The sequence below is a fragment of the Stegostoma tigrinum genome, chromosome 3, assembly GCF_030684315.1.
Source record: "Stegostoma tigrinum isolate sSteTig4 chromosome 3, sSteTig4.hap1, whole genome shotgun sequence".
Lineage (NCBI taxonomy): Eukaryota > Metazoa > Chordata > Chondrichthyes > Orectolobiformes > Stegostomatidae > Stegostoma > Stegostoma tigrinum.
The window spans coordinates 38,516,706-38,543,002 of NC_081356.1; the positions used below are offsets into that span (position 1 = coordinate 38,516,706).

The 26,297-nt window shown below is 41.7% G+C and overlaps 1 protein-coding gene across 1 annotated transcript in view; it reads left to right on the plus strand.

Annotated features, from left to right (window-relative positions):
- The window catches only part of LOC125450940 (neuronal acetylcholine receptor subunit beta-4-like), a 63,100-nt gene that overhangs the window by 12,030 nt on the left and 24,773 nt on the right, over positions 1-26,297 (plus strand). Inside the window, exons 2-5 of the mRNA XM_048527420.1 lie at positions 126-271; positions 4,140-4,184; positions 14,688-14,797; positions 17,560-18,511. Coding sequence (XP_048383377.1) covers positions 126-271; positions 4,140-4,184; positions 14,688-14,797; positions 17,560-18,511 — 1,253 coding nt within the window. The remainder of the gene's footprint in view (positions 1-125; positions 272-4,139; positions 4,185-14,687; positions 14,798-17,559; positions 18,512-26,297) is intronic.

The following is a 26,297-nucleotide window of genomic DNA, read 5'->3' on the forward strand; positions in this document are numbered from 1 at the left end:
CTACAGATCTGCTCCAAAACCTTAATTTCCAAATCTTCAGTTTTGAAATTCTGTACCATTGTTCACTTGTTTTCTTAAAAAATCAAATAAAAAATGCTGTTCAAATTGAATTATTTTCTTTATAGGTGCCCTGCCTCAAAATGCAGAAGAGCGGCTAGCTAATTATCTTTTACATCCAGATCGCTACAATAGACTCATCAGACCTGCAAAAAACAGCAGTGAGATTGTCACTATTGCAATAAAAGTGTCCTTGTCACAGCTAATAAGTGTGGTAAGTTGCCGCAGTTCTAGTTGAAACAATGCTATAGTGATGCGTAAACGAACACAACTTTTCAAGAATGTATTGCGATGTGTAATATTAACAACATGGCTGGAATGTTAAGTGAGGTCAATGCATTCTGATGCCATGTCCCCAGTGCAACAGGAAGAATAATGTATTATCCTTTATTGCAAGGGTTGTGAGGTATAAAGGAAAGAAAATCTTGCTGGAATTGCATTGTGCTTTGGTGAGACCACAGCTGTATGGTTTTAGTTTATTCTAACAAAAGAAAAATGTCCCGACCTTAAAGTTGCTGCATTTGAGACTAATTCCTGAGTCTATGGTTTGTCTAGGAGGAGGGGAAAAAAGAGCAATTAGCTTCTGTATCCTTGTAGTTAGAAAAATGAGATTTCCTCTCCTTGGAGCATATCAAACTACCTGGGATAATTTGAGTAAAAGCTATGGAGGTTGTGGATTTCCTAAGATACATCCAGGAGATTTTTTTATCAATATTTGACAATCTGTCTCCTTGGGATTTGACCGGAAAATCAGATCATAATGTTCGTGGCTTTTTACATGTAATATGGTGGCTCCACCCCTCTGTCCATATTTCCTCTTGAACTAATCTGCATATCATCAAATTGAAAGTCAAAATCTGAATGAAACAGATAATTGGGCAAAATGTAGTTATTCTAAAGATAAATATTTTTCTTTACAAACAGTTCCTTGATATATTTGATAATGCTTCTTCTATACAGTTGAAAATGGGTGTCGATCTCAAAAAGTGCATTTTAGATCACTCAACCCATCGTCTCTGTGTAGCTCAGTTGGCTGGATGGCTGGTTTGTGATGCAGAGTACACCAACCGTGCAGGTTTAGTTCCTGCACTAACTGAGGTTACAGTGAAGGTCCTGCCTTCTCAACCTCTCCTCTTACTTGAGGCACGGTGGACCTCAGACTAAACTCATCACCAGTCATCTCTCTCTCTCAGATGAGAAAGTGGAACTATGGTGATTGCTACTGTGATATTAATTTTTTTTTACAAATAAACGTAAGTATTTTCTAGTTATATGCAATTACAGGAGTCAGTTTCTGTATTTTGCAGCAAAATTACGTTTGGAACTTTTGGCGTGCCTGTTAGTGTCCTTGTTTATTTATTTTATAATGTGTCAGCCTAGGTTCCACAAATCGGCATCACCAGGTTTCAAATGGTCTATCTTCTTGCCAGTTGGTGCAAACCTCACTTGTGATTATGTAAAGATCAATCTTTACGTACAGAAATCAAAACCTATTAAGGTGGAAGTATGAAACAAGACATTTTTATTGAAGTTATTGGTTGGTTCACCAAGCTGACCGGTTTTCATGCAAACGTTTCGTCTCCCTTCCAGATGACATTGTCAGTGCTGTGTAGCCTCCATTGAAGCGCTGTTGTTCTCTCCCACTCTGAATTTATATGGTCCGGTCTGTCATGGTGGGCAGTCTTGTTTCTGGTTTTGTACCGTAGCTGATGGTAGTTGGTAGCTGATGAGGTCAGTTTCAACATTGTACTAGGTACTAGGACCAGCGAGACAAAGACAAGCATGAGAATTCCTGCAGGCACAGTTTTCAGCCACCAATGCAATGAACAAACATGTTGAAATAGACCCATTTACGTACCACTACCCAACCTACAGATCTTTGTTAAAACATCAAAGACATTTTTATGGTTATATGATTTACGTATAGGCAATAATATGCAAGGCTAAGGATTTGCTCCTTCTTTTCAGCGGACTTTTTAAGGCAGAGAATTTAATAATCTTAGAAAATGCAAGCCTTTACATTAATATTTGGAAGAACTACATGTATAATTTAGTCCTTGAACAGGTTGCAGAACTACTGGGATGCTTATTGCCAAAAGTACCACAAACACTTGCTCAATTCCATTTTTATCCACGAGACAAAGACTAAAGCCCTGACAGTTTATCCCATGCAATCATCATGACAGTCCATTTAGAAGCAATTGAGCTTCACCATGAAATGGCCAGATTCAGTGTGTTTCTGCTTACTAATTCACATCTGCTGGAAGCTGCAGACAAAAACCAGGATGGGACTTTCAGTCCACACTGAGTATTTACAATGAGGTGGAGAAATAATCTAGATTTTCATGTTCTTGGAGAGACCGTTGTTACCTCCTTTTTCAAAGTGAGAGGAGGAAAGTTTAAGGGAGATATGCATGGAAAGTTCTTTACACAGAGGGTGGTGGGTGCCTGGAATGTGTTGCCAGCGGAGGTGGTAGACGCAGACACGTTAGCGTCTTTTAAGATATGTTTGGACAGGTACATGGATGGGCAGGGACCAAATGGACACAGACCCTTAGAAAATAGATGACAGGTTAGACAGAGGATCTTGATCGGCGCAGGCTTGGAGGGCCGAAGGGCCTGTTCCTGTGCTGTAATTTTCTTTGTTCTCTTTGTTCTTTGACATGCCGTGTCTCAAATACCGTGATACATAGTGGATGCTTTGGATAGGAGAAGGTTGCACACTGACTCTTCCTGATGTCATTGTCAGGCTTTCTGGTGGTGTTGAAAGTAGTCCCAGGTGTACCATTGAATTCCAGATCCAAGAAAAGTGTTTGAATGAAGCTGTCTAAATGCCTGAATTGCTCATTGCCAATGCACATTACCTGTCTATCATACAATTAGTTCATGGCTCTTTGCAAGCGAGGAGGAGGAATCAGCAGTGGCCATCTCCTGTTCAAAGTCCCGTGGGACATAACTGAGCTTCTTCTTGATGCCACAGGCAATTTCTGTCTCCGGTCTGGTGTTGAAAGACTACCCTGTTTCTGTTAGAGTCTTCGTGAGATGGTTGGTCATGTTATGACATTAGACAATCCACATGGAGGGAGGGTTGCAGGGCATAAACTTTGTGATGGTACAGTTTAGGTACAGCATCCCCTTGCCAGTATGATGCTGATAGTTTTATTGGACGCATACAGGCACAGCAGAGCCTGATTGGGAACCTAACCTGGAAGAGCCACTGAAGGTCTCCAACACAACCTATTTCATTTATTCTCCGTTGTTTTTGGAGTTCAGGGTTCTTCTGTGGACAGGGCTAGGTGTGATACCCGAGTATCGCCATCCCAACCCAGTTGGTGACAATATCATGCTCAGTAGGGTACTTAAGAATCAGGATATCTCTCTGCTCCGGGTTTCAAAATGAAACTGTCGTTTTATTCCGTATACACCTGGAGTCTTAAGTGACCAGCAATGGCAGGAAAGACAATACCAGAGGAGTCAGTTTGAGTGAAACCAGTTTAACAAATACCCAGGTACACTGAAGAGCGATTGGTACAATGTCATTATTCATGGTTTGCTGTGCATTTCCCTCTTCAGTTACAAGCTTATCTTCACTCTCAGTCATCATGGGGATATGGGGAGGCGTTCAAACAGCCTTCTAACTTTGGTGCTTCCTTTGAATGAGCATGAGTAGCATAAACCTGCAGTGACAATTAACTCACCCTTAGGGACATGGTAAACTGCATGGGCAGGCCTATTTCTCATGTGATGATTGTAAAACTAAGGCGGATGATTGCAGAAACTCTCTTGGCAGTGAATGTCATTTGTGCTTAAAATTCCACAACCTGTAGAGCTGCTGAAATGATATTAGATGAATTACACTGAAAGGAAAAGTGAAAATCAACCAGAAAATCAACCAGACACAAGGTTTTCCTGATATAGCATTTTAAATGATAATATTAAATTCATCTAATAGATGATATTTTACTGATGTTTAAGCTTTAATTATATCATAACACTTTGCTGATGCACATGAATGTGTCTTTGTCTGTATGATTTATAATGATTTTTGAAGATATAATTGTGTCATTTTTGTTTTTCTCCAGAATGAGAGGGAACAGATAATGACCACAAATGCTTGGCTCACGCAGGTTTGTATGATTATTTCGCAATGTGTTCAATCACACATATAAAATATTGGAACCATGATGAGCCAAATATGTAATTTGAATCTACACTTAATTATGAAATTCTTCATCCCAGAACAATTCAGTTAAGTTTTTTGAATGAGGTCTTGCATTTTGGTTCAGAAGATGACTGTTGTATATTTAAATGTATATTCTTATTACATTTGATTAATAAGCACGTACACTAGAAGCAAATAACTGTTATCATGCAAAAAATATCTTTAATTAATGTTGTGTCAGTGATATTAAGATGAATTGTGTTGGAAGGAAGCCAACCTAGATTGCTGCTTCAGAATATAGAATCATTGAGAGCATAGACTGGACATTCACTTTTCCAAATCCATGTAGACGTGATGTTTAGCCTCCTTTCCCACAAACAAACATTCTTTTCTTGCGTAGTCTGACTTCACATCCAACAAGGTCCAGGAGCCTTTCAGCTTCTTTGTCACTTTTGCCCGTTAACTATCTCTACTGAAGTCGCACTTCCTGCCCATGGAGCCACCCCTTCCTCCAAGATTCTGATCTGCATTAACACAAAATTTGTATTTCCCTGCCCTCATGCCATTTCTGAGCTGATCTTTCCCATTGCTGAAACCAAGGCTACAAATTACATTCTGTGTAAGTGTGATCACATTTTAGTGTCCCTCATCATTTTATTTATTTATTTATTTATTTCTGGGCTGTGGGCATAGCTGGCTGTTCGGCCAGCATTTATTGTCCATCCCTAGTTGCCCTTGATAAGATGGTGGTGAGCTGACTTCTTGAACCGCTGTAGTCCTTCTGCTATGGGTTGACCCACACTGCTACTAAGGAGGGAACGCCAGGATTTTGACCCAGCTACAGTGAAGGAACGGCGATATATTTCCAAGTCAGGATGGTGAGTGACTTGGAGTGGAAGTTGAAGGTGGTGGTGTTCCCATCTATCTGCTGCCCTTGTCCTTCTAGATTCCAGACCAGAGATGGAAGAAGCACCAATGATATCATTGATACATCGGAGAAAGAGTTGTGGGTGAGGTCTGGAATAGGACTGCAACAAGGAATGTTCCACATACCCCACAAAGAGACAGGCATAACTAGGGCCCATGTGGGTACCCAAATAATGTGATAATCCGTTTTTGCTGTGTTAGTTGAGTGTTGAATAGTAGCCATAGCATGATGAACTACTCCCCAGACTTCCTCAGAATAGTGTTATGGGATCTTTCACGCCCACCCACAAGTGCAGGAGGAGCCTGATTTGATATTTCATTCAAAAGACTTCACCTTCAGCAATGCAGCTTGGGCATAGGTTTCAAAGTCTAAGATCCGTTTTGAAGTCAGTGGGAGTCTATGTTAGTGATAATCAGCAAACTGTCAACAAAGATATTTAAGGTTTCATGTAGAGTGAAGATGGAAGTCACGTGATGGCATAACTGAAGTTAATTTGTAACAGACACTTAGAAATAGAATAAAAGCAGAAGGTGCTCAAGAAACTCAGCTAATCCAGCATGACTTTTTGGAGAGAGAAACAGAGTTAATGTTTTGGGCCTGATATGACTTCTTCAGAACTTAAATTTTCCATTCTAATTGTTCTGCACTATTTTGCTTTTATTTAACTAGAAATAGAATTTTTTTTTTATCCTTATATGCAGAATCTTGTAGGAGTCTAAGTAATATGGCAGTGGTGAGATATGTGGATTGAGTGTGAATTGGATGAGAAGTCGGATGGGACCTATCTTGATGGTGGGGGCAACTCCTCTCTCATGTGTGCTTTTCACACACGGTGGAGTGAGTTCCTCACCAGGCACTGGCAAGTTGCAATTAGGGAGATTACTACTTGTGGATGGCACTGTTCATCTCATTAATATTCAGCTTTCCACCTTACTAAATTCTTGAAAAAAGTTAGACATAGGGGAAATCACATGTGGAAACAAGAGCAGGGACCCAGAGGATTCAGCTCGCTCCTGGCTCTAGAATCATCTTCACATGGTCTGGGACCAATCATAGGCACCAGGCGCATGCACCCCTTGTCCACAGACGTTGGCCTTCAGAATCTGCCACCACAATAAGGGACTTCTCCAGGCAGGTCGCTCACAAAACACCTATTGCAGGGCATTGCATTGCATTGCAGGATAGATCAGCATTGAGCATTGTGAAGCTGCTTAAGCAAGCTTTACGCGAAGGGGCAGGCATCCAGCTCACAGATTGGACAGGGCTGTGATATAAGGCTGCTCGCTTGCTGTCTTAATATTCACATAATTAGCATCTATCTACCTGATCACAGTGTCCATGTCTTGCATTGTCTTACCCTGCAATAGCTTTTAGCGCACTGGTGCTGTAATCAGAGGCAGAGGTAATCAGTGTTGCTGTTGCTGTTTCTCTTTCCAAAGATGCTGCAAGATCAGCTGAATTTCGCTACCACTTCCTGTTTTTATTCCATTTCTAATTGTCTATCATAATTTAACCTACAGTTGTGCCATCATATGACTTCCATCTTGTCTTTTGCACAGCCACACAAACAGCTTCTTAGTTGGTATCTGTCTGGAATTGGGATTGTCTTGCTGTGCAGCCGACCAAGATGTCCATCTAACACCTGCAACATGTGCTAGCAAAGACACTGCATGTTAGTCAAACAATGGCCATATTGAAAATTGGGGAGGCTTAGTCCTCAATGCAGGGATGGGAGGTAGTTGCTGGTTGTGAGCCCGGTAATATCGCTCACAAGCACAGTCCATGCACTGTCCAGGGCTTCAGGGCTTTACCACAGTTGGTTGCTAAAGGTCAGGGGAACTGTCTGAGCAATACTCCCTTGAAACTGCGTGGCTGTGAGCACGGACAACTGCTCCAGTATTCTGCACATGGTGATTGATGTCAGCACACCAATCTTGGCATAGACTTCTGGTCAGTTGCTGTTATGCAGAGGCTTCAGAAGCTCACATAGCTCCTAAAAAAAATCAGAGGGAATGCTGCATCAGTGGAGACATGTTTCTCATTGTAAGGGTGCAGCATGTTTCATTGTGTGGTGTAGTGTGCTCAACCTCATCTGTAGGGTATGACACTGACTCCTCTGAGATCAGAGAAACTGTTTCAGGCCTTCTCCATTGAGAGTCCTGGGCCCTGCCGCTGCTGGAACTTTGGTCACTGTGGCTGACTACCTGTGAAGGTAAAGGCAGATGCAGCAGGAACGGGGCCAGTGGCAAGCCCAGAAACAGCAGCAGGCCATGTTGGAGCCAAATGGTACCCAGCTCAGGGAGAGGTCACTGTTACGGGCCATCTCCCAATGTGGGAAGTGACCAGGATGCCCAGAGTTTTCTCACTGCTAAATCTGTTTCCTGGAGATGAGTGAGGCACAGTGCCAATGCAGGCTCTGTATGTTCAGGGGTACTGTAATGAAACAGTGCTGGAGCGAGATCTGAGGACCCTCTTGTGGTTACTGTGAAGCTGACAGCTGTTGAACTGCTGTGTGACTTGCTCTTTTCAGAGAGTAATGAGTCGCCTGTTAATGAATGAATGAATCAATGATGATTTATTGTCTGTTCTAATTGACGGTGAATAATACAGTAAAATAAAGTGAAAAGCTTCAACTGCCACCACAATCCATCGTCACCTCAAATAGTTTAAGAATAAAAAGATACAGCTGAAATAGTTTGTCTATTATTGTTCTGTGGCTTACCATGGGTCCTGAGCCCTGAGCCAGCTCACCAGGCACACCTGCTCCACCACACGCCTGCCTGTGCCCAGACTCACCAAAATCGGAATCACCACTTGTCAGGTGCCATCTGTTTGTTATTGGGCCCACCTCATCAACGCTGGGTCCTGTGCTGGACCTGTACTCACCCCACACCAGGAGATCCCTGGGTCTGCTGCCATCACCTCGATTACACCTGGAGTCCCCTTCTCCCGGCATACCACACCGCCACAACGTCAGCTGCTGCCCTGTCGACATCTTGGGTCCCCGCTCCAGGCCAGGCACGTTCAGGAGTCACCGCATCCTCTGCAGCTGCCACCTTGCCAATGCCTGGAGTCTCTGCTCAGGGCTTGCCACAGGCAGGAGTCCCTAGCTCTGCTGCCAGGCTATGCCACTACTGCCTGGCCAAGACTCCCACTTCAACCACACTCCTCTGTAATGTCACCTTCTCCTCAGCACTGACAGGAAGAAGATGATGATAAAGAAAGACTACAAAAGGTTTAAGGAAAGAAGGGAGTTTTTTTTTCCTTTATTCATTCATGGGATGAGGGGTTTGCTGACCAGGCAGCATTAATTGCCCATCCCTAATTGCTCAGAGGGCAGTTATGGGTCAACCACATTGTTGTGGGGCTGAAGTTACATGTAGGCCAGACCAGGCAGTTTCCTTCCCTAAAGGACATTAGTGAGCCAGATGGGTTTTCCCAACAATTGACAATGGATTCACAGTCATCATTAGGCTCTTAATTCCAGACATTTATTGAATTCAAATTCCACCGCCTGCCCTGGCAGTATTCAAACTTGCAGCCCCAGAACATGATCTGGGTCTCTGGATTAACAGTCCAGTGATACCACTAGGCTATCACCTCCCCCTGCTCCTCTCAAGATGTCAGCAGGGCAGGGGGAGTAAGCAGCCAGTCTGGAACAGGTGAGTCCAGGAGCCCAAAAGCTGCCTACCTTGCCAGTGCTGCCATCTTAATGTGTGGGATCTCTCATTAGTACACCCACAAATACATCAGGACAGTGACTGATGCCATCTGTGTAAGGTCAGACCGGTTCACTGCAGTCTGCCACAACAAGATCAATGCTGCAGGGAGCTTTAGGATTCAGGAACATAGCTGTCTTCCTCCACTAAAAGGGTGCCATCGACGATACAAATGTGGCATTGAGACAGCAGTATCACAATCCTACACAATTCATCAACAGCAAAGGGTTCCAATCGATTAATGGTCAGATGATCTGTGATCACTCATGCACTGCCTAGAGGTGTGTGCCCACTACCTTGGCAGCTGCCATGGCTCCTACATACTGGAGGATTATTGTGTATTTGGTACTTTTGTGAATTTGGATGGCTGGGAACAAAGGATAACCACTGCAACCAAGTCCCATGACCATTACACAGATCCTGCCTGATGCAGAGCACAGGTTTTAAACCCACCCTTGTTTTATGCAGGGCTGTGGTGGAGCAGGTGATGGAGGTATGGAAGGTTTAGTTCCACTTCATGGAATTTTCTGGATTGACCCCCTCTGATATAGTTCAGACACATCATCATGGTGTGCTGTGGTCTGCACAATTGGAGCAGATAACAAGATGATGTGTTGGATGCTGAGGAAGTGTGGCAACAAGAGGAAACTTTCAAGCAGGAGGATGAGGACAATAGGAAGCAGAATGTTTTCTTTGTGCATGGCAGAGTTTATCTGCTTCGCGGTCTGATTGACAGACATGAGCTGGATGCAGTGGAAAGTCATGGACTGTCAAATATTTTTTGGTCATGATGTTGAAATCTCGTTTGCATCGTAGAGTAAAACTCAGCCTATATTTGTTTGTGCTCCTTTTTGCTGTCTGTAAATAAAAGCTCATGTTTGAAATTATCTGATTACTTCCTTGTATATGATACTCCCCTCCTGGACAAGATATAAGTCTTCACTGGGCACTGGTGACTGGGTATTGCTGAATTCGAGGATTTTCAGACTGCATGTAGTTACAGAATAGTGTAATGAGTGGTTAACCAACAATTAGTATGAGAAGATAGGGTTGTATGTAGAAAGCATTGTCAACCATGTCATCTCTGTGTGGTGAACAGTGTAGATTTGTGACTGTTGTATCATGAGCAATGCAGATTTGTAACTGATGTGCCATGATATTGCCAGTTAGGGGCAATGCTGAATTGACCTTTCAAAGATGGTTGAGCGCAAGAAATGCTGGTCTTTGGGCGAATATCTGCTGGGTAGCAAGTTATTTTGCGAACAGCGCACGGTAAGATGAGGGTGGAAATTCGATATGACGGGTACCATAGGGGTCGATAGTAATTATGTAGCAAGCTCAGTAAGGCACAGCAAGAGAACTCGCTTAACCTCATGTCAAGAAATTCTAAAACAAAATCATAATTGCAACTCCAAATTTGCCAAAATGACCAAGATTTAGTCCAGTATTTCAGTAATTTCTAGAACATAGAACATCAAAAGGTACAGCACAGTACAGGCACTTTGGCCCACGATGTTGTACCGACCTATTATCCTAGCAAGATCAAACTACCCAGTATACCCAACATTTTACTATCCTCCATGTGTCTATCCAAGAGTCACTTAAAAGCTTCTAAAGTATCTGGCTCCACTACCACTGCTTGCAGTGCGTTCCACACGCCCACCACTCTCTGAGTGAAGAAGCTACTTCTGACATCTCCCCTATACCTTCCTCTGATCACCTTAAAATTATGCCACTTCGTAATAGCCATTTCCACCCTGGGAAAAAGTCTCTGATTGTCCACTCTATCTCTGCCTCTCATCATCTTGTACGACTTTTTCTCACATCCTTCTTCACTCCACTCCAATGAAAAATGCCCTAGCTCCCTCAACCTTTCCTTATATAACCTGCCCTACAGTCCAGGCAGCATCCTGGTAAATCTCCTCTGCACCATCTCTAAAGCTTCCACATCTTTCCAATAATGAGGTGACCAGAACTGAACATAATATTCCAAGCGTGTTCTAAACCAGAGTTTTATAGAGCTGCAGCATAACCTCGTGGCTCTTAAACTCAATTCCCCTGCCAATGAAAGCCAACACACCATACGCCTTCTTTACAGCCCGAGCAACTTTGAGGGGTCTGTGGACATGGACCCCAAGATCCCTCTGTTCCTCCACATTGCCAAGAATCCTACCATTAACCCTGTATTCTGCATTCAAATTCAACCTTCCAAAATGAATCACTTCACACTTTCCTGGTTTGAATTCCATCTGCCACTTCTTTGCTCAGCTCTGCATCCTGTTAATGTCCTGTTGCAACCTACAACAGCCCTCCACACCTTCCACAACTCCTCAAACTTTTGTGTCATCGGCAAACTTAATAACCCATCTTTCCAATTCCTCATCCAAGTCATTTATAAAGATTACAAAAAGCAGAAATCCCCTGAACATCCCTGCGGAACACCATTGGTAACCAAGCTCCAGGCTGAATACTTTCCATCTACTACCACCCTCTGTCTTCTATTGGATAGCCAGTTTTGTATGCAGACAGCCAAATTTTCCGGAATCCCATGACACCTTACTTTCTGAATGAGCCTACCATGTGGAACCTTATCAAATGCCTTGCTGAAATCCATATATTACCGCATTCACTGCTCTGCCTTCATCAATGTGTTTGTCATTTCCTCAAAGAATTCAATGAGGCACGTGAGGCATGACCTGCCCCTCTCAAAGCCATGCTGACTATTTTTATACAAACTGCACTTTTCCAAATTATCATAAATACTATCTCTCAGAATCATCTCCAATAATTTGCCCACCACAAAAGTAAGACTGACCAGTCTGTAATTTCCAGGATTATCCCTATTCCCTTTCTTGAACAAGGGAATGACATTTGCCCCCTCCAATCATCTGGTACTACTACAGTGGATAGTGAGGACGCAAAGATACGTTGCCAAAGGGCAGCAATCAATTCCCTTGCTTCCCGTACTAACCTTGGGTATATCCCCTTTGGCCCAGGGGACTTAACTATCCTCATCTTTTTCAAAATTTCTAGCACATCCTCCTTCCTAACATCAACCTGTTTGAGCATATCAGCCTGTTTCATGCTGTCCTCACAAAGGTCAAGGTCCCTCTCACTGGTGAATACTGAAGCAAAGCATTCATTAAGGACCTTCCCTTCCTCCTCTGACTCAGTGCACAAGTTCCCTCCACTATCCCTGATTGGCCCTACTCTCACTCTGGCCATCCTATTGTTCCTCACATAAGCATAGAATGCCTTGGGGTTTTCCTTGATCCTACCTGCCAAGGTTTTCTCATACTCACTTCCAGCTCTCTTAAGTCCATTCTTCATTTCCTTCCTGGCTACCTTGTAGACCTCTAGAGCCCTGTTCAATCCTTGCTTCCTCAACCTTACGTAAACTTCCTTCTTCCTCTTGACTACGTGTTCCACATGTCTTATCATCCAAGGTTCCTTCACCTTTCCATCCCTTCCATACCTCAGTGGGACAAACCTATCCAATGCTTGTAGCAACTGCTCCCTAAACAACCTCCACATTTCTGTCATGCATTTCCCTCAGAACATCTGATCCCAACTTATGCTGTGCAGTTCATGCTAAATAGCATTGTAATTACTCCTTCCCCAATTAAATACCTTCACATACTGTCTGCTCCTATCCCTCTCCATGACTACAGTAAAGGTCAGGGAGTTGTGATCACTGTCACCGAAATGCTCTCCCACCAAGAAATCTGACACCTGGCCTAGTTCGTTGCCAAACACCATGTCCAATGTGGCTTTCCCCTCTAGTCAGCCTATATACATATTGAGCCAGAAATCCTTCCTGGACACACCTGACAAAATCTGCTCCATCCAAACTGATTGCACTTAGAAGGTTCCAGTCTGTATTGGGGAAGTTGAAGTCACTCATGACAACAACCCTATACTTTCCACAAACTGTCTCCTAATCTGTTGCTCAGTGTCTCTGTTGCTTTGGGGGTTCTGTAGAAAACTCTCAATTAAGTGCCTGCTCCTTTCCTGTTTCTGACTTCCACCCACACTGTCTCAGTGGACGTACCCTTCTTGACAACGTCCCTTTCTGCAGCTGTGATACCATCATTTCTGACTGTTTTCCAACAGTCCATCATCCTTCTTCGCTTTAGAGTCAGAACAGATTACTTGTTTCCAGACTACTTGTATTGGCACTGCTGGAATCTGTTAGAAAGTATGAAAATAATCAATTGGATTTATTTTGTAAATTGCCTCTATTGGTGCCACGTGCTTCTGCTCCCATTTTGATGTTTTGTAGATAGTGAAAGAGATCAAGGAACATTTTACATAGGATTTCAAAAACATATAACACCTCAGTGCACCAGATAGCCACCTTGCGATTGTGGCTTAATGTGCGGAGTGGTGAAGTTAGTTTTATTTGTGCATAGATTGAGCAACATTAACTCCTAGTTCGCTGTGGCTTCTTTTTCCCTTGAAAGGTGTGCTTCCTCAATCAATAGAAATGGTTGCTATTTTGGTTTTTGCTCAACTGACTCACTAATGACAGAGCACTGAAAAGCAATTCTTATAATGACAGAATAAATTATTATAAATTTTTATTATAGTTATTATAGTTCTTCTAATAACTGGAAGTTGGAGCTCTTTTTGTCTTATGTCAGGATGAGAGATTACATCATATGTATCCGTTTCATCAAACTCATAAGTAGTTATCACTCATGTCAATATGGCAAGTCAGGACATGGGCGAGAAAAATATGGGATATGCATATATCATCAACTAAAAGACACTCAATTTCTGAATATTTTCCAAGGGAGTATGAGAAAAGTGACTACTTCATCTCCAGTTATTCCTCATTACAAAAAGCTGAAAGGTGAACTATCAATTGACAGTTGATTTCAGATAACATTATTCTTATTTCAGATAGTTGCTTAATTCAGTCTTCCCAGCCTCACTAAAATACATGCTTGTACAGACTCAGTTTTTAATGGGGGAGCAGATTGACTTAAGAACTTGGATAAATTATAAAACAGATGATCGGAAGAATATGCTTTTTAGCTGCTTATTCGTTAATGAGGTAAATTTAACCCTACTTTGTTACTTATTTCTTGAAAGCAAACACGTTTTGTGGCAGGCATACTTTTTGATAAAAACTTAGGTGCAACATTGAAATAAGAACAGGCTGACCAAAAGTTGTTGAATATACAAAGTAATTGTTTAACATTCACTGGAATGTCCCAATACTTGTGAAAGGCTTTTCCAGTTGTATGATGCAGATACGAATCATAGAACCCCTACAGCGCAGACGGCCCTTGGGTCTGCAGTGACCTTTTGAAGAGCATCCCACTCATACCCCACATTTACCATAGTTCACCCACCTAGCCTTCAATTTAACATGACCAATGCATGTCTCTGACACAATTTAGACTGTAGGAGGAATTGGAGCACCAGAGCAATCTCTCAGACACAGGAAGAATGTGCACACTCCGCACATATAGTCACCCAAGGCTGGAATTGAACTTCAATCCCACACACTATGAGGTTGCAATGCTAAACACTCTGACACTCTTAAATATTACATACACCAGACAAAGTCTGAAGAACCTTGTTTTTGAAGGACAGGAATTACACAGTAGTTGACTTGATGCATTCAATTTGATACTGCAGATTTTCATTGACTCTAATTCTTCAGTTAAATGTTTAAATGCTTTGTCACCAGTCATTGAAAAGACCAGCATTGCAACACTTTTATTGAACTCCTACCTAATCTACAGTTATAATGATATTTAACAAAAATGTAAAATTTACTTTTTAATAATATATGATCTTATTCAAATAGGAGTGGAATGATTATAGGCTAAGATGGAATCCTGGAAACTATGAAGGGATCGATAAACTCAGAATATCTTCTCGGCATCTTTGGCTCCCTGATATAGTGTTATATAACAAGTAAGTCACTCTTTCATCATTTTGCTCCTCTTCATTTGGTGGCACTTTTGTGTTATTTGGTAATTATGTACTTTGGCAAAAATCTTTAAAATATCTGACTGGAGTAGCACGTTTGGTAAACTCATGGTATTTACAGTGACAGTATAGAGGTGAGTGAAACACTCAGGTTGTGAATTCAACCATCAGCAAGAACAGCTTTGGCCTCTTGTGTAGGAATGGTAGCATCCCTACCCCTGAGAAAGTAGGCTTGGTTCAAATCTCACCCGATTCAGAGGTGTGTTATATCTAAACACATTGATTAAAAATTATCTATAATCTGTAAAAATGTGTTTGGGAGGTGAATGAAAACTCTCTTATTTACCCTAAAAAGAGTAATTGTAAATGCTGGGAATCTTTGAAGTTGCCTGAATTGAGGAATTCAAGAGGGCATTGGATGATTATTTGCATAAAAATGGCATGTATATTTATGGGAAAATGCTGAAGATTCGCACTAGATAATAGCTAGTGCAGGCAGGATGGGCTGAAAGGCTTCCTTCTGTGCTTTTTCAATTCTGTGATTCAGAAGATTCACATATTCTGGATCTCTTCCAGTGGGTGTGCTATTTTCTGTGAGTGTACCTCAGAATGTTCCAGATTATAATTCAGATTTGGATTGTTCCAAGTTCAGATGCTGATTGATCTTAAAATTCACCTCAATGATTCCATTCCTCCAACACCAGTGCAGCATACCTGCAGTACGTATAAGCAAATTGCCAAAACTCCTTCAAATGTACTGTGAACCAATGATCTCTAAAACCCAGAAGGACAAGGGTAGCAGATGCAAGGAAAAGCAGTAGTTCCAAATGCACTTTTAAATTCAGAATTATTTTGTTCATTCTTGCATTGGTTGTTGGCACCTCTGACAAGGTTGGTATTTGTTGCCAACCCTTAATTGGCTCTCCATACCATTTCAGAGGGCAGTTAAGAGTAAGCCACATTGCTATGGCCCCTGGAAACACAAGTCAGCCAGACCAGGTAAGATAGCTGCTGTCCTTTCCCAAAACAACATTAGTGAACCAGATGGAGTTTACACTTGACACACATTCACCAATAGATTAGCTTTTAATACCAGATTTTATTGAATTCAAATTTCACCACTCAGTTCCCCGTACATTAGCCTGGGCCTTTGGATTTATCAGTCCTAGGATATTGCTGGTGTGTCACTGTCTTCCCGATATTGCTGTTCTTTCATTGTTGTTCGGTTAAAATCCTGGTATTCCTTACTCAGCACACTGCCCAGTGCCTTCGCCACAAAGACAACAGTGGCGAAGGAGGTGGCTTATTCTATCAAAGACAATCAGTAATGGCCTTCCCAGCATCATCCATGAACAGCAACTGAATTTTAAAATGTTTGCTGACAACTGACAGCACTTACTGTTTTTATTTTAGTACCATTATTGTCGATATTAAATAAATTTTTAGTTTTTATTTACTTGTACTGCTGAGCCATTTTATTGATTTAATTGCTGCGCTAATTAACCTGCAGTGTAGTGCGCCAATGAGAACCAGAGCTCATGAGCGCAATTTAAATATTTGAATAATTTCAATGTACGGCCACTGTTCCTTAGAATTTTACATGTTTGTAAATTGAGTGGGAGGAGGGCTTTGAAGGAGAGGCACTTGCCTTCTCTTCTTCATGTCTCAAATACCTGCTGTGAGTGTCAGGCTTGTGAGAACGTCCTCCTGTACATCTTATGGCTTTGATTTTTTGAGAGAGGGAAGGAGGAAGCAATTTGGGGAATAATCCTCTTCTTTCACCAACGGTTGACTCCAACAGGTAGAAAATCTTAGAGGCAATCAAGCCACTTTGGTTCAATTCATGATCTCCAATTCCTTTCCTAATGTGAAGGTAGTATAAAAAGAAGAGTTATAAGGCCAATCCTTAGTGCCTGAATCTGAACGATAGGAAAAGAATTGAGAAAATTAAGCACTTTAGCCTTGAAATAGGCTTCCAAGAGATGATTCTGTTCAGGCAAATAAGATCACTGAAGTCAATCAGGAACAGTACTGTAAACAATGAAGTAGAACCAGATAACACAGCTGCATCTAGAGAAAATTACTAACAGGAAATATATCAGGAAATATGGAGGGTGCAGATTGAATTTCTAGATAAAAGATTGGTGGGGTTATTTTTTGGTCCCTCTTTCCATCGATTTTTCTCTCTTTCTCCCACTTTTTGTGTTTCCATGTAAAGCTCCCAAAAGCCAGTAGGAAATAACTAATTTTAAAAAAACAATAAAATGACCATTTATCAATTCTGTTTTTTTGTTATTACATCCATAGCTGAACCACAAAGGCTAAATCCTTCTCTTTACTTCATACACTCAAAAACTTTTAGGTAAAATGACAGCATTGCCCATGATAATTGGAAAGCATCTGACACAATGCTATGGAGACCACACTGTTTTTAATGGTTCCTGTAATGGGTCCCCTTCCCCTTTACCCTCCTATTCACCCATACACACTTAACACCCAAGAGTCCCTTTTTTTAAATTGGATGTAGGCATCACTGGTTAGTCCAATATTTATTGCCCATTTCAAATTGCTCTTGGAATTCTAGTGGTGAGCCATCTTCTTGAATGATGCAGGCGTTGTGACACCCTCAGCTATGAAATACCAATGAAAGCCTACAGCTAGTCAAGGTGAGTAATTGATTGCATCTCACAAATTATTTTAAGAACTTAGTTATAAACAATTATCTTGGGGTTTTTCTTTCCTTTCAGTGCTGATGGAACCTATGAAGTGTCCCTTTATACTAATGCAATTGTATACAGCAATGGAAACGTGTTCTGGCTGCCTCCTGCCATCTACAAGAGCGCCTGCAGAATTGAAGTGAAGCACTTTCCTTTCGACCAGCAGAACTGCACCCTGAAATTCCGATCATGGACATATGATCGCACTGAAATTGATTTAGTCCTAAGCAGCGATGTTGCAAGCAGAGATGACTTCAAACCCAGTGGGGAATGGGATATTGTGTCTCTTCCAGGGAGAAGGAATGAGATACCAACTGACCCAACATATGTTGATATTACGTATGATTTTATCATCAAGAGAAAGCCATTATTTTATACCATTAATCTGATCATCCCCTGTGTGCTGATAACTTCTCTTGCGATCCTGGTGTTCTACTTACCCTCCGATTGTGGCGAGAAAATTACACTCTGCATTTCTGTCCTGCTGGCATTAACTGTCTTCTTACTGCTCATCTCCAAGATTGTTCCTCCAACCTCACTGGATGTGCCCCTGTTAGGGAAATACCTGATGTTTACCATGGTGCTAGTTACCTTCTCAATAGTCACCAGTGTCTGTGTATTAAATGTGCACCATCGGTCGCCCAGTACCCATACCATGCCCGAGTGGGTGAAGCAGATATTTCTCAGAAAGCTACCCTCCCTCTTATTCATGAAGCGCCCAGAGAGTCGAAGCCTGAAGGACAGAATCATTAGGGAGCAGACAACAGCTTGTCCAACTGGCAAAGAGGATCAGACTGATGTTCAAGCATGTTGCATCAACAAAGAGCCAGCAAAGGAATATGGCTGGCATTTAGGAGATCTGTCAGACTGTCAAGGTCTAAGGAAGAATGAGTCATCAATGGTCAATTCCAGCATTCAAGAAGCAGTCGATGGTGTTAGATTCATAGCAGAACATATGAGGAGTGAAGATGATGATCAGAGTGTGAGTTCATCTTTTTCTACCTCTTGTTTAAACAGTGCATGCAAATAAAATTCCTGATCAGTGAAAAATAGGCAGGTTAATGTTCCATTGCAGGAGGGCTTTTAATTCAAGATTAATTTTCGGCATCACAGTCAGCAGAAGCCCGACTGAATTTGCAAATTTTTGCCAAGTAACTTGACGAAAGAGCAGTAGGTATTTGCAACACAGAAGATCATTCAACTCATTTGTTTTGCATCAGCTTTTCACTAGAACGATCTGAAATTAATGTTGTTGTCCCACTAGCTCTCAATGGCTTTGATTTTGGTATGCAACCTGTTAATTGCTTTACAAGAGGTTTGCAAACACTCAGCTGTCCTTTAATATGTGTTGTGTTGTATGTTTGGTTACAGTTCAGCCCCATGCTCCTGATCTTTGGTGATCTGGTATGGAGGGGCCCCACCAGATGGGAGGACCTGCTCATGGGTCTGCTCCAGGGCCTGGCCAGGCTGGTTATAAACAGGGTTCCATGCAGCAGGCTGTGGAGGGGGTCTTCTCTGCTGGCTGTCTGCTCCTCCTAGCCGTTATGTTCATGCATGGATGCACTTGGAGAGGGAACATGCGGAATGCATCAATGCTCTTGATATCTTTAGAAAGAAGTGGCACTGTAGGGGATACAATGTTTTCTTTCCTCCTGCAACTCCATTTTGATTTAGATCCTTCTATCCCTCCCTACTTCACCGGTCCCTTCACATTTGAAGGTTAGCATTGCCCTTAATGGGCTTTACGTGTAAATATTGAATGGTGATTTACTGGTGCTTTTTAAAAAAAGCAAAAAAAAAAGTCACAGTGATTTTGGTGGTGGGAATGTGGCTCAATTGTGTGTAATAATACTTGTGGGTAGAGGAAAAGATGTTGATTTATTTTGGCATGTCCCTGTAGCACAATTGGTCAGTACATTCAACTGTTAACCAAGAGGTTAGTGGTTCAAGACATCTGGGAAGGGCTCTTATAGTGCACAGATAGTGTCTATACCTCTGAACCAGGAGACCTAGGTTCAAGTCCAACCTGTTGCGCAGGTATGTATTAACATCTCTGAACAAGTTGATTAGAAAGAATAGATTTACTTTGAGATACTTTGCAAACTTACACTGCTTAAGAAGTAATTTCCTACAGGGCTTACCAAACAGAAAGATTTACTTCGGATTTTAGAAAAAACATGTGCACTTCAACCAAGCAGAACTTAAAAATAAACTAACTGGCAATTTTAGGCCACAGCCAAACTCATCACTGGGCAGAGTAATGTGTCAGATATAGTAGGAACTGCAGATGCTGGACAATCTGAGATAATAAGGTGTAGAGCTGGATGAACACAGCAGGCCAAGCAGCATCAGAGGAGCAGGAAGGTTGACATTTTGGGCCGAGACCCTTCTTCAGAAAAGATTTTTGGCCTACTGTGTTCATCCAGCTCTACAACTTGTTATCTCTATGGAAAGAGTAATTGTTTTGTTTTTGTATGAGCACTCTACTTGTGAGTTATGTGAGGATCTTGGAGGGGTAATTGCATTAATCAGTCACTTGCACAGTACTAGTTGATGACATCTGTAATCAAAACACTCGCGTATGAAACAAGCGGAGTCCAGTAAGTGTAGGTCACAAGCTATTTTGACCATGTTATTGGTCACTGTAGATTAAAGATAGTCATCTTTGTGAAGCAGAATTAGTCATAGTCAACCTGAAAAGTTGCACCAACCGGGCACAATTCACAAATGCAGACCCAGATCTTAAAGGCTACAGAAAGGCAGAGAGCTGATATCCTCCCACTTTGAAATGTACATCTTCAGCAAAATGCTCTTCGGTGCAGTGCTGCCTTTCTTGCATGGTGCAGGGATGGGAGAACAAATATCAGCAATCGTACAACACCTACAGTCTCTTACTATATCTGTTCATTATGGTTTGTGTTGTATTAATCAAAATAAGGCTCCTGTCAGTGGTCCACGTAGAGACATTCCACAGTCACCCTCCATGTCCCACTTAATCAAAGACTGTGCTAAATTGTTATTTGTGAGCTATGTGAATGCTGACAGAGAATGTCCAAGGACACTACAACAGAACTGTGTTAACTGCTGGAGTAGGACCTGCAATGTGAATTAATTAGTAAAGACAAACATCAGACACAATGGAAATTATACCCGAGAACAAACAGATGCAGAAGAATTGAACATTTTGGTTTTGTCTTCACAAAAGAGGACACAAGTAATTTTCCAGAAAGTTAGGGAAACAAGTTTCCAGTGAAAGGGAAGAATTGAAGAAAATCAGTGTTAGTAAACAAGTAGTGCTAGAGAAGTGAATGGGTTAAAGTCTGACAAATTCCCAGAGCCTGATAACCTCCAGTTCAGAGTATGAAGGGAAGTGATCCTAGAAATATTGGATGTATTTAAGGTCATCTTCAAATTTCTACAGACTCTGGAGAAGTTCCTACAGATTGAAGTTTGGCAAATGTAACTCCACTATTTAAAAGGGAGGAGGAAAGAAACCAAGAATTATAGGCCAGTTAGTCTAACATCAGTAGTGGGCTAAATGTTGGAGTCTATTATAAAATAAGTGACATCAGTACAATTAGAAAGCATTAACAGCATTAGACAAATTCAGCATGGGTTGATAAAAGGGAAAGCATGCTTAACTAGTCTTCTGGAATTTTTTTGAGGATGTAACTAATAGATAAGGAGGAACTAGTAGAGATAGTAGGAACTGCAGATGCTGGACAATCTGAGATAACAAGGTGTAGAGCTGGATGAACACAGCAGGCCAAACAGCATCAGAGGAGGAGGAAAACTGATATTTTGGGTCTCGACCCTTCTTCAGAAAAAGGAGGAACTAGTAGTTGTGGAATATTTTGCTTTCAAAAAAACTTTTAATAAGGTCCCTCACAAGAAACCATTGAGGAGAAAATTTTGCAGATAGGATTGTAGGTAATACATTGGCCAGAATTGAGAATTATTGACAGACTAGAAACAGAGAGTGGTAAATATGGGGTCATTTTTCAGGCTCTGCCTAATGGGTACTACATAAATCACTGCTTGGGCCCCTGCTGTTCATGATATATATAAACGGCCTGGATGAGGGAACCAAATGCAGTATTTCCAAGTTTGTTGACAACATGCAACTGGGTGGGATTGCGAGTTGTAAAGAGGATGCAAGGGGCCTTCAGGACAATCTGAACAAATTGAGTTTGCAGGCAAACGCTTGGCAGGTGTGGTATAATATGGAGTAAAGTGAAGTTAAACCATTTGGTGTGAAAACCAGAAAGGCACAGTATTATTTAAACTGTGATATATTGGGAAATGTGGATCTACAAAGGGATCTGGGTGTCCTTGTACACTGGTCAATGAAAATAAACATTCAGATACAGCGAGCAATTAGGCAAATGTTGGTCTTCATCGCAAGAGGATTTGAGGTAAGGAGTAATGATGTCTTACGCAGTTATATAAAGCCTCGGTGGGATTGCACCTGAAGTACCGTATGCTGTTTTAGTCTCACTGCCTAAGATGGGATATTCTTGCCATTGAGAAGAGATTGGTTGAATGAGCCTGTCATGACTAGAGTTTAGAAAGCGAGAAAATCTTATTGAAATGTATATAAATATAACCGGGCAATGTATAAATATAACCGGGCAAGATTGTCTAGGTACGATGTTTCCATTGATTGGGGATTCTGGAACCAGGAGTCATAGTCTCAGAGCAACCCATTTAGGACAGAAATAAGGAAACATTTCTTCGATCAGAGGGTGGCCAACCTGTAGAATTGACTACGACAAAATGCTGTGGAGGATGGGTCACTGAGTATATTCAAAGAAGAGATAATTAAACTTTTAGATACTAAAGGCGTCAAGGGATATGGAAAGGATGACATTGAAGTAGAGGGTTAGCTATGATTATATTAAAGGTAGAGCAGGCTCAAAGGGCCAAATGGCCTACTCCTTCTCCGAGTTACTGCGGAAGAGTGGTTGGCCACCAGTCATTGGTGGCTATCAAAGTGACAGTCATTGGCTGCTACCAAGCAGTCACAGGGCAGTTGTGTGAGATCTCATTAGCCTTGACCCACAAATGTATCAAGGATGTTACTAATGTAATTTGAACTGGATCACACTCTTGTCTTCCCATGCGGAGGTCAATGCTACTACCCAGGCAGGAGAATACACCAGTATAGCTGGCTTCTCCCAGGTGTAGGGTGCTACAGACTGTACATGGATTGTATTGAGAGCACTGTATCATAATACAGCTGACATTATCAAGACAATCTGGGTCATTCTGTGATCATCTGCGTCAAGTACTCTGGGAGCTGCCATGATGCCAACATCCTTGTGAACTCTCATTTCCTGCTTCCTTTCAAGGGCTGGATGTTTACACAGTTGGTTCCTTGGTGATGAGAATTCTTTGCACAACTTCTGACTGAGGCTGAGCGCAGCTACAGTGTACCCCATTACTGCACCTGCGGCATTGTGGAGCAGATGATAGGTCTACTGAAGATCAGCCCAGGGGACTTGCTGTCCAGTGTGGACCTTCAACAGAAACTTTAGCATGCAGTGTGACTTCAGGAATAGTGGGGCTTTATTTATAGTATGCTGTTGCAGTGGGTTGTAACAATGTTGTGGGATGGGAGCCAAAATTAAACACCTCTCAGTCAGGTCTAGACAAAGTGTGCAGTGCTCTGCTTAACTTCAAGCAGGCAACAAGGTGTTAAGATGGACTCTGAAGAGCTGGGAGAGCAGCAGCAGTCATCTAGTCAAGAGCAGGAGAAATAGCACTTTTTAATGCAAAAGGTGATATCGCGTCAAACACAATAATAGATGTGAGTTGGATGCAGTTATCACTCATTGACTGTAAATTTGTTGCTGCTCAAAAGACAAACTGACTGTTCTCAGAAGCAAATACAACTTTGTTTATTTATTCTTTGCTTTGGCTTATGCTGAAGGTAAGTGAATGGTTTCATCTATTCGAATGCTTTTCAGTACGTGATGGTCCCACATTTAAACAATGCGAAAAGTTTAGATCATATTGGCATGAAGAAGAGAGTAGCAATTCCTTAGACAGGATTCCAAGATGGGATGACGCAAAGGACTAGTAACCACGTTTGCTTAATCCTTAATCAGCAAGTGAGTTATGATTGTGCACTGGTATTTGCATTGAAGTGTCAGCCATGCCTGTTATGTGCCCTGAGAAGTGTTTATTTTTGGCTCCCATACCACAGCATTGTTACAACCCGCTGCATTAGCATATTATAAATCATGCCTCACTATTCCTGAAGTCACACTGCATGCTTAAAGTTTCTGTTGAAGGTCCACACAGTATCTCAATTTACCTGACTTTCAGACGAAGCTTGATACAAAACACAGACCAAGTTTCAGTACTAAACAGGAATGATTGTTCATTATAAGTAATTACAAATACTACACATAAGCCATTAGTGTATAACATGACTAACTAAAACTTGATAAGCTCCCTCTTTACACATTCACAGTCAAATAAACAGGGAAAATAGATTATTGGTGGAGGTAGAAAAATCTTGAAAGATATTTCTTTGGTTTTTGCTCCCTGATTCCGAAGTTGAATGATCCTTCTTTGGGTAGCTGACTTTTGGGGTGCATTTGTCCTTCCCTGAAAGCTTCCACTGGTGTGTGAGGAAGACAGAATGACTAATTTATTTCAAAAATGTCTCTGATTTATCAGTTTAAAAGTCACAGCAACTACTACAGGAAAGATAACTGGGCTTTCTTCAAATTGAATCTGAGCTTTTTACATGAGAGAACAGGCAGCTTCTGCTCAGAGAACAAGAGCACATCCTTTTATGCCTTTCTCAGACTGCGTGAGTCTATATCTTTGTAAGTTATTTCCAGTTCCAACCCACTCAGTCAGCTGCAAACTAGTGAGCTTCACCTTGCAAACAACTCCTTGGCTCCAGTGCACCTGCAAATTGCAAGAACCCATGGTCACAAGAAACTGAGTTCATAGTCAGTATTGAATTGCTTGCTGTGAAATTATGCAGCCTTTCTGGTAAATCAGTTTTTTTATTTTAAAACATCAGTTCTTTCTCCTTGATATCCACAGTTTTTAAACACAAAGAAAGAAACACTTTTTATAATGTGCCTAGGGAAGGGAAATTCCTGACTGGCAATGCTTGACCTGGTACGGGGCTAGGCTTTAAAATTGGCACCGATGCCAAAACTCCCAGCAGTCATGGGCATCTTTGCCTATGGTGGTAGAGAAGCTAAGACAGGTAGAGTTCCATAGGGTCATTGTGCTTAGACAATGAGGCAACCTACAGTGAAAAGTGAGAGAAATCTCAGTTTGCCTCATGGAGAGAATATCTTCATGATTCTCACCATGATTGACACCTTGCCAATTTCTGACAAAATTGAGCCCATTCACTCTGTTTTTCCCACCTGAGGTTTCTCTCTGAGTTCTGTTTTTATTCCAAGGGCAGGATTTTTCAGAAGGCAGAGTGTCTTACCCAACCAGTACCCAAGAATCTGAAGAGGAAATTCCAAGGCCCCTCAGGATCCTATGTTTCAATAAGATTATCTCTCATTTTTATCAACTTCAATAGATACAGATCCAAACAGTTCAATATTTCTTCATGAGATAAGTAATTTATCTCAGCAATGAGATGAATGAAGCTTCTCTGAACGGCTATTGTCACAGTTGTATCCTTTTACAAATTAGGAGGTCAAAGCTACATAGTAACCTAGACAAAAGCAAACTGCAGCAAAAATAAAACAGAAATTGCTGAAATATCTCATCAGTTCCGGCAGCATCTGTGAAGATGCAAACAGAATCAATGGGCAAACCTTACCCTGTTGTGGCTAAGTACGAACTGCGTTAAGTTTAGTGGATTATTTCTTGCCCCAAGGCCTAGCAAATTAGTTGCGGTCCACACCGTAAGGTGTCTCAGCTAATTTTTTGTCGCATTTTACCTCATGCGTCTCCCGTTCCCACTGCTTGGCACTGAGCAGATATCTGCAAAAAGTCGAGCATCCCCAGCACCCGTGCCAAATCTAAAAAGCTGCAATGACCCTTGATAAACATTGATAAAATTTAGTGTGGCACCTCACTTGTAAGGTAGTGGAATTGTAGCCATTCTGTTCGTGGCACATAGCTAATGTGGCCGACACTGATACATACAACACCATTCCCTCACCCTATTCACTGTTTAACCATCATGCCCACATAGTTTACCTGTCCTTAGCTACATGCCATCAGAACCCCCTCTAAGTCAGTGCTACATTATCAGCAATGTCCACTACAGACCCGCAACTCATTGTCCTTTAGGGGAACATTACATACAGGTAAGACAATTCCAAATATGAGCTGTTGTTGACACGCTGTAAAAATGAACACAAATAAAACCAGTAGCAGCTGCAATTCATACTCATGATGCAAACCATTATGACCAATGACATTTTCACATTCTACTCTTCTGTGCCCAACTATCATTTACTGGCACTGACTGTCAAGTCCTGTCTCCCTCATAGTGAGGCCGACACAGGTATGTCATATACAAGGAGAGCTTCCTCCTTCCCAACATCCTTGTCCTTTTCTGTGGAAGACTGCTCATGTTTCTTGAGTTCCACAGAATCTAGCACATGATCTCATCGCCTGCTCCAATTGTACAGAGCACAGCATGTCAGGGTGATAATGCATACTATGTCAAGATTATACCAAAGAGATTCCTCCTGCCCAGACCAGTCCAAATAATAGAATCATATCTTCAGCAGCCCCATCATGTTGAGGCCTGAGCAGCATTGTATCTG